This window comes from Pollicipes pollicipes, unplaced genomic scaffold (genome assembly GCF_011947565.3).
Source record: "Pollicipes pollicipes isolate AB1234 unplaced genomic scaffold, Ppol_2.1 Scaffold_7231;HRSCAF=8579_pilon_pilon_pilon, whole genome shotgun sequence".
In the NCBI taxonomy this organism is placed as follows: Eukaryota; Metazoa; Arthropoda; class Thecostraca; order Pollicipedomorpha; family Pollicipedidae; genus Pollicipes; species Pollicipes pollicipes.
Genome location: NW_023597034.1, coordinates 15,996,902 through 16,006,272, shown reverse-complemented (window position 1 = coordinate 16,006,272; position 9,371 = coordinate 15,996,902). Strand labels below are relative to the sequence as shown.

The following is a 9,371-nucleotide window of genomic DNA, read 5'->3' as shown; positions in this document are numbered from 1 at the left end:
TACAGTTAATGCAGTGTGAAATAGCGAGCGGTCAGCAGAAAAAACGGCGGCCGAAGAGGACAGTGATGCCCTCTCGCGGCCTTCAGACGATACATATGCGCATCCTATACCGTGTGCCGTATTTGAAACTTCAGTATAGAAGTACGCAGATCCTTTGCATGCTGTGAAAATTAACTTTTGAGTTTCTTGTTTGAGCTCGACAGCGTGCGTAGAGCACATGTGAAGCTTGCTAAGTCGTGTATCGCATATGGGTAGAACGATCAGCCACGGCTCCGACGATGGAATACCGCGGGGCCGTATTTTGCGTCGATTTACACCAGCGTTGCGCAGCCATTCATTTACACGAACACAAAATGCCCGTTTTTTGCTAATCCTGCCGGGAAGAAATAATTGCCGGAAAAAATATGTTCCGATCGGTGCAAAAGACCGAGTCATGCGCTAAGGTGCGTGGAGAATTCGCTAACTTTCATCGAGTACCGCATCGCCAGAGCACTGCGTCTCAGATCAAGAGGCAATTCATTGGCTTCTACCAGCACGCTTGCTGTGGGTGACGTGCGGAACTCACCGATGGTGATAGGCATGCCTGCGTGGTGGATGGTGTCTTACAATCTCTTGCTAGGCCTGCGTGCCGTGTCATAAACCACACACGCGTAGAAGTACTGACGTTCGGTCTGCTCCGCATGTCATGCGTGATACTGCTTTTGAACGTCAAGAGCTTTAAAACACCTCGTACGGAGATGTTTGATGTGGTCTGTACGTGAATGACGGCGGTCCGGTATCACGCCAGGTAACTTTTTCTCCATCGCTAGAACGACGCTGTCGTGTAGCCTGACCTCCGGGTCACTGCACAGTTTCCTGCGCCCGCAGTGAAAACAGACCTTAGAAAAATCGTGGTTTTGGGATTGTGACGTGGAAAGCCGTGGAAAAACCTGCAGCTTTAGGATTGGAACGATAATCGACTCACCATCAGCCATCGCTTTGGAAATGTATCAGTCACCCAGGTAGAGTTGAAACCTCTTACAAAGACAAAAGTGATCCTGTTGTCAGGTGTTTGAGCATGTTGTTTGCAATATTATCCACGCACGGCACCACGCACCTTGTGCTTATGATGGTAGCCGCGAGCGCAGCCATTGTGAACGCGGTTTTGTATGTCTGCTTGTTATCTAAGCCAAAGTCCACAGGATGATGTTCGCTGGTGGTTTTGCGTCGTATTAACACTGGGTAAAGTGAGCCCAGATTTTAACGTGCGGAACGTGCATGACCGAATGTGTTACAACCTCAGAAGTGTCTGTCAGAGCGGACCTTTTAATAACACATGGCACCAGCATCGACGGACTTTGGTATGAGATACGTCTGTCACAGATCCAAACGTCAGCTACGGTTGTGAACCAGATGATGCCACTAATATAGGTGTACCATGCCGAGGAGCGCTTTGTGTACCATTACCGTACCATTGAGCGTGTACCATTAGGAGCGCTTTGACTCGCGCACCGTACGCCCCACATGCGCTCTCGAAACGCGATGAGATTTCCTGTTGTCCAAGAAGGAATGAAGCATTTGAAGGCTTTTCACGTAGTTAAAATGGCAGTCCTACAATAACCGGTGTACCAAGACACTGGGACACGTCGGGGCTCACGTGACGCGGCCGGGATTAATACTCTGGCGGCTGATAAAACAGCGTTGTTGACGTGATCAAAGAGCACTGTGGGTGCGTTAATATTTCCAGGCTCGACGATGGCGCATTTGGTCGTAAGCTTTCCCAGTCGGCCCTGCGAAGGTTCTACCAGGATAGCCTGATCCCCGGGCGGGCAACGCTCAGACGAAGCCAGACTGGAAAGCGGTCTCTGCCATTCGGGCAATCCTCTACACTCCAGGAGAACTGTGTGACTAGAGTTGGTATGCATATTAAAAAGTCGATAGCTGAGGTCTTGCCCGACGGTCGTCTTATAAGCATCAAATGACCTGTGCTCGGGAGACACAGGCTGTTCGTATCCAGCAGGTACCCGAGACGGCGGCCTCTGCCGTCTGTGTGGTCTCCGTCCGAAGCCCGGTTATGTGCGTTAAAACCACCAGACGTGAAAGGGGCGCGGTGGTTGGTCAAATGCAAAGTCAGGGGTTGATATGTCGAGCCGGCCTCCAGGTGGTAAGCGTACTGGGCAGACGTCTGGCTTTATCGAATGGAGGTCCGCTCTGACCGCATCCGCTTGAATAGCAGTTTGGAGGGGTACGTTTACGCACGGGACTCCGTGGTGGACTAGGATTGCGACAGCTCCATGGGCGATGGTGTGTATGCGAAGGTCCTTTCGGAACATGCTGGAGCACTTCACAGCGTGAGTGGCGCGCGGAGTGAGCCTCGCGTCCTTGCAGACACGCCACGGCCGGCTCCTTGAGTGCGAAATCCTCTGCAAGTCGGAGAAGTCGGCTTTAAAACCTCAAGTCGTTGAACAGACGATCGTGCCATGAGGCTGCTAGTGTCCTGTGAACAACTTGTACTCATGGTAGAATCAGGTTGCCGAGACATCCTTTCAAAAATGGGATTCGGCTCCAGTCCTTGAGTTGAATGGCTGGGCTTTCTCCTCAGACTCTGACCACACTCTGGGGACGGCATCTTGGACTCCCGCCGTCTGTGGGTAATACAGGTCAAATTGGCGCTCGCTTTCCACCATGTCCGCTGGGGGACGACGACCACCCTCCATCTGCAGCTCTTGGCGGCGGCGTTGGGGGCGAGTGCGGACCCATCGCCCCCAACGCTGGTGGTGGTGGCGGGGTGGGTGGAGGTGTAAGGTAGCACTCCAGTCTCTGCCGATCCGGCCGATCCGCTACTGTACACCGTGCAACACTCCGGTCGTATTCGATTCGCTGCGGCGCTTGGTGATGTCAGACAGTGAACACGCCGTTTGAACAGAGCTGTTACAAACATTGGGCGTTGCGCGGAGGTGGCCGCGTAATGACCCTGTTCTTTGCAGCACTCACAGTCGGGCGTTGCGCGGAGGTGGCCGCGTAATGACCCTGTTCTTTGCGGCACTCACAGTCGGGCGTTGCGCGGAGGTGGCCGCGTAATGACCCTGTTCTTTGCGGCACTCACAGTCGGGCGTTGCGCGGAGGTGGCCGCGTAATGACCCTGTTCTTTGCGGCACTCACAGTCGCTTCGGACAGCTGAGGACGTTGCTCCAATGCGCACGGACGGTGAGACAGTTGGTCTGAAGCCACAACTGGAAACGACCCTCTCGTTTCCCTATCGCCTCTGGGCCCTGGTGGCGTTCCCGTGATCCCTGACGTTGGAAGCGGAGAGAAAAGCAGACTGCCCCGAAGACACTGTCAATCCGGCTTGAATCCTTTCTTAATGAAGGTCTCCTTCCGTACCTCTGCCTTTGGTACCGGCTCGATGCCTTGTTGCGGCTGCTGAGCACTGTGGGCGGGCCATGTGCGGTGCGTCTCACAGCTCCAGTGTAGCACCCGCCTCGTGTACATGACGATACGTACGTCACATAGACCGCTGCCGCGATGACTTGAGTTTAAGGTGCTGTGTTCCTTGGCATCAGGTAAAGTATGAACGAATCGATGCTCATTTTGGAAACGAGGCATACGGTAGTAGAGAGCAATCAGGGAAAGCCAAAAAGCACTGTACCCGGCTCTATATATTTCTGCACGTAGCAAACGTCCCGACAAATGATTCAAAAATGGAAGTCACCTCTTCATATAAAAAACGAGGACACTCAGACGCCTGACACACACCATCCCAGTTGCACTGGGACGCAGTGTCGTAGTCGGTTGGGAGAGCCAACTACATCAATGAGAGAAGAGATCCCGTCAGTCCTGAGAAACGCACAGACCAGTAGATAACATAATGGTGCAACATGTTACACACAGTACAAGCAAGAAAAGTCTTGCGAAACACAAAATTACGTCATATCTAGAATCACGGATATCGATATAAGAAGCGCCGTGTGAAGTCCGCTACATTTTCAAAGTCTGTCGACACTTTTTTAGGTAATACGAAGCATGCCCGAAAACGTCACGGCCACTATATACACTGTCTCTCGGGTAACGACGCCAACCACAGCCTACGTATTCTCGTATTCGTACACAACAGAATGAGCAAACACGTGTCGAAATTCGTGGAATAACCATACACACATAACTGCATCAAAGCGCCCATCGGCTTTCGCACTGATTAAAGGGAGTGTTCCACATTTGTATGGGGGAACTGAGACAGCCATCTCGCAGGTTGTTCTGTACAGTTTGCAGTCCTGCCCTTCTAAAGACTTAAAACGCTGTACTTTCTGAGCTACACATCCGCGGAAATGCTGTAGGTTTTTTGTGCAGACTATTTCAAGGTCACTCATGCATGCGTGACGCTGAAAAAACGTCACTCCAATACTGTCACCCTATCGGCCATGCGACGCTCAAGGCCGAGAAGAATATAATCGTCAAGCTGTCCATATAAGGCATTCGTGAACATGGTGCCCAAGTACAACGGAGTCCTATTGGCTCTCAAGCAACGTTGTGCGGGCAATGCAAGTTTTAAACACGAATGGTGCTTTGTCCTACATAAAATAAGACTTTGGATATACGTACTAAGTATTACGGAAATACGACTTGTACTCGAACAACTTCACAATAGCGCATTACACGAGTATGTCGAATGTATGTAAACAACGTAAACTCAAGGCAAGAATATTACGAAGAATGGCCAAACACGGGCACATAACAATATTTGTTCCAGCAAACACGTCAAGCACCTCCGCTGTCATCTCTCGGAAAGTTGAAGTGCTACAAGTGAGTGCTATGGTGCCAGTTTCGCACGGCCAGCTAGGCGGAACCTCTAACATCATACAAACGTTTCCTCACGCAATCAAGTAATGACCTATTGATGAACACGTGTACTGAAAAAATATAGTGTCGTCTAGGGCAGTCATTTTCGCTTAAAAGTCTACCAATAGTTATAAGTGAAGGTTATTTCATCACATCTGGTACTTCAATACCTTCAAATGTGGATCATTTTCTTTAATCGGAGAAAGACCACCCACAGGATACAACGAAACAACTAACACATGTGAATGTTGTGAAAGGGAATGTTCCACCTTTAATGATACTGAATTTGATGTGACAAACAAGCTCACTATAGCTACTCGTATACCTTCAACTGAAAAAGACTGCTCTAGACAACAACATTTCACTGTTTAGTTAATATGATCGCCAATACATCATTGTTTCACTACGTCATCGTACCTTGGATTACATTGCTTGAGAGCCAATCGACGGCCTTTACGTCTGGAAATCGCGCTCACAAACGCCAGATATGAATGAATCGACAACTACATTTGTACTGGATTGATTTCGGCGTTGCTGATTGAATGGGAGGATTTGATAACGTGATTGCGGCGTCATGGATGGCTGGGTAACTTTGAAATAGATCCCCGTTTGAAATAGATGCCCCGTCGAAAAAAATCACATATTTGCGGGAAACTTGCTACCCGCAGAAAACTCGTAAAAACTAGAGGGACATTGTTCGTAAGAAGGGTAGGGCTGTGAATTGCACCGGATGATCAAGATGGCGATTCCGGTTCACAATCCCAAACAAATGTGGAACACTGCCTTTATAACATCACAACTATATACTCAGAGTGTGGAGGCACCCAACTAGAGGAAGCAAAACCCCTTTTTAGAAGCAGATTCCTTCCGTAATCGCTACGCCCAACCCCTCCTGTTGCCGCGTCTACGCATGAGGCACAACAGAACAAAATAGGTAAGGAATACCGGTGGTGTCTTATCTCACTGCAGTCCACAAAGCAGGCCTCAATTCAAAACGTACCTGTGACTTACAACATAGTACAAACGGCAAGCCAACCTGCACATTCACTTTAAGTAAACGTTCGTGCCACGTCCGCTGATATGTCCACCATGATCACTCAGGCGGGATGTGTAACAGCACGAACACTACGCTGCGGTTCATGGCGTACGGGTTGATGCGCGCGTGCTTGCGGTGCGGCCGGCCCGACTCGTGACCCACCTGGCGCACGGTGCCCCAGCCGAACACAGGCACCGATGGGAACGCGCGCTGGAACAGCCGGCACTCCACGTCCGTGTAGTGTGACTCCCGATGCACGCAGTTGGCGAACACCAGCGCCACCGTGTGCCGGGTTGGGAAGTCGAGCCGCCGCAGCTGCTCCACAAACTCGGTGGCGCGGGCCGTGTCGCGTGCGCCGTGCAGCACGCGACTGACGGCGCGCACGCGGCCGCCAGCCACCGTCACTAGGCCGAGTGGCGCGCGGCCCGGGAACAGGCCCGGCCCGGACGAAACGCCGCCGCCCAGCGCCACGTGCGCTCCACAGCCGGAGAGCAGCTCCAGCAGAAGCCGCTGGCCGCACCGGTACAGCGTGTAGCCAGCGCAAAGCAGGAGAACGGCGCGCGGCTGCGGCGCGGCTGCCAACTCCGCCAGCGCCGCCGCGCGGTCGCGCTCCTCGTGCAGCGTCACTGCACGCACCTCTGCGCCGCCTGCCGCCAGCAGCAGCACGCCCAGGCACGCAGCGTTGGCGTAGCGGAAGTTCTTGCGCACGGCGGCGCCGGACGCCAGCGGCGTGCCGATCACGCGACAGTTCTCAAAGTTGATGCTGTGCGCGTCGAACGCGAGCACGCTGATGCCGGCAGCGTGCTGGCGCAGGAAGCGGCACGCCGTAGGCAGCAACGCCTGGCACTCGCTGCGCCGCGTCGAGCCGGCGAACAGCAGCACGTGGCCGGGCTGGAACGGACAGGCGGCCAGCGTTCGCGCGAGGAAGGCAGTCATGCGGCTCAGCTGCGGGTCGGCGCCGGCCGGCGGCGGCGGCTCGTCCTCCCAGTAGTCCCAGTGGAGTGTGGTGCGCCGGAGCCGGCGATCCGCTTCATGCTGCCACAGCTGGCATACGCGACGCGCCACGTGCAGCTCCGGCACGGGCAGCATATCGAACAGCACTGACACAACAGGGGGCTGCTGCAGCACATGGCCTGGCATCGCTCGGCTGGTGCTGCTGGTGTCAGCTGGTGCAGTGAGTCTGATGTGATTATCAATGAAGTAGAGCTAAGTGCTGATGTTTATCACTGATCTTGGGCCATGCCTATGGCTATGAATAGATGTGAATCACAGGTACTGTGCACCATTTTGCCTGGATCAATATGCATATCTTTCAGTTATTCAACACAGAAGATAGTTTCAGTGAAAAATGATACAACCAGATCATACACATGATGGCTTCACTTATATCTACACTTGCCAGGACATTCTTCAACCTGAAATGCAAAGCAGGGATTTTCATCCACATGTCATAGACCGGTTTTGGATGTTTTCATATCACAGACCTACGCAGCATTTCTGGAACATATTGATGCCACTAATCTTGAAACCAAAGATAGGAAATGTCTGTCATACTGGTCTGTGCATGTCTGAGCAGAGGTGGCACAGCAGGGGGTGGGGTGGAAGGGCAGAGAGGGCAGTTGCCCCTGCTGTCATGCAAGGGGGCAAGAATATGCTTTTCCCCCTTAAAAATTGTTAGAAGAGCTTTTTCCAAACTTAAGGCATTGTAGCTACCAAAATCTTACCAAAATTTGGCTAATTCGGGCTCAGAAGCCTGCTTTCACATCAAGAGGCCCATTTTCTATTATGAGGTGGCATTTAGGCAAAAGGTATCCCATCCTCTAGATAAGAAGACCCAATATCTTGTGAAGGAGGCCCCTGTTCACATTATGAAGTTCCTGTTTTGGGTTAGGAGGCATCCTATATATTCAAGAGGCCCCATTTCTGGAACAGGAGGCCATTTCATGTATTTGATGACTGCCATTCTGGATCAAGATGGCATGCTCTGGTATCATGAGCCCTGTCGACTAGATTTTGAGGCTCCTTTCGTGGATTGGAAGCATCCTGTACAGGATCAGGAGGCTCATTTAGCTTATCCTTTACTAGAGCAGGAGGCTCTGTTTTAAGAAAGTGAAACCCTTTGTTTGATAAGCAGATCAGTTTGATACTCTGGATATTACTGGGATATGATGACCAAAACACATTGAGATAAGGGGGCATACATACACACACACAAGGGGGCCTCTGTGTCCCTTCCCATTGAATATGGCACTGCCCAGGGAGCTGCTGGTGATCACACCCATTACATTAGGGAGGCCTCCTGAGAAATCCTGCTCTCCCCCCCCCCTTCCCCATTTGTAACCATTGTGCTGACCCTGTTCCTAAGGATCTATATCCATGCATATGCTGATATTCTATCTTAATATGCATGAAAATCAAACTTGTGTACTTGGCCACAATCTTGTGGGTGCCTGACGTTAATTACTGGAATGTTACAATACTCGGAGCAAAAGTTGAATGATGCAAAAAGTTTATCTTGGTTGGACACCATTTCCTGGTAATTAACATAAACCTGACTGACATGTGCCATCATTACCATGCTTATCATTTAAAGATAGGAGGTTAAAATATCCATTAAAATTTTCATGTTTTGTAATTATTTAAGGTCTTTTAAGTCATGAAAGTGGTTGATTAACAATCAAATCTTCCAGCATCATGTATCAATATGAGCAATAACCCAACACAGGTCAACATGTACTGGTTTTTATATGGTCTGTGGTAAAAATCTTAAGTTTTTCCTGCCTTTACACTGACATATTGGACATCAGCATCAGTAGCAATCAAGGGCATTCCCTATCTTTACACAAATTTAATGTACATGAATCATCTTCAGAGCAGCTGGCATTGTTCATTGTGATACAACAGCAGCAATACATCATCTTACGTTGTAAATATAAAGATAACAATAACGACGGTTTACTGCAAGTTCAAACTTCGAACCAATGCCGCGTAAGAAGTGTCCAAACACTAACAGCACCGCATACGGCCTTGAGCAGCACGATATTGGCGCGTCAAGGCTATCGTGGCATCTCAACGCCATCAACGCCACCTTTTCAACACATCCCCGAGAATAGGTAGACCCCACTCGCGTATATATCCCAGCACATACGAGAACTTCACGTTCACTTTCTGTTGTAAAGCTACCAGGTTGAACAGTTCTCTTACCTGCACACGAAATATCAAGCGTACGCATCACAACACTCGTATCCATTAAAAAATGCCGCCGTGTACACACGATCCGCTTGGAGCGTTTTTCAACCTCGCATGAAATGGCTAAAAGATCGCAACGATGCTGGGTACCGTGAGCAAATTTTTAGTCACTTTTAGGTCTGACACGGTGTGGGTTTCTGGTTTGGTTCCCCTGGTCCTGATTTGTGAATAGGTTGTGACTAGATCCAGTCTGACACAAATTTGAGCTTGAATCATGAATTGTGTTAGAAAGGTGAACATAGGCATACGGATGTCTGAAAGTGTGGAGTGG

General features: G+C 50.5%; 1 protein-coding gene across 7 annotated transcripts; it reads right to left on the bottom strand.

The window, feature by feature from the left end:
- Window positions 1-3,633: 3,633 nt before the first annotated feature.
- LOC119110412 (F-box only protein 22) lies at window positions 3,634-9,143 on the bottom strand. Of its 7 annotated transcripts, none has more exons than XM_037234228.1 (2): window positions 9,056-9,143; window positions 3,634-7,266 (listed from the first exon to the last, which is right to left on the bottom strand). In XM_037234228.1, the coding sequence occupies exon 2, from the start codon at window positions 6,989-6,991 to the stop codon at window positions 5,909-5,911; it is 1,083 nt and encodes a 360-aa protein (XP_037090123.1). In that variant the 5' UTR covers window positions 6,992-7,266; window positions 9,056-9,143; the 3' UTR covers window positions 3,634-5,908. The 7 variants fall into 7 exon arrangements, with proteins under 7 accessions (XP_037090123.1, XP_037090124.1, XP_037090125.1 ...); XM_037234229.1 differs by lacking the exon at window positions 9,056-9,143 and adding an exon at window positions 9,000-9,022; XM_037234230.1 differs by lacking the exon at window positions 9,056-9,143 and adding an exon at window positions 8,875-8,911.
- Between the last annotated feature and the right edge of the window lie 228 nt (window positions 9,144-9,371).

Excerpts from the sequence above, each read along its gene's own strand:
- LOC119110412 (XM_037234228.1), bottom strand. The coding sequence starts at position 6,991 with ATGCCAGGCCATGTGCTGCAGCAGCCCCCTGTTGTGTCAGTGCTGTTC.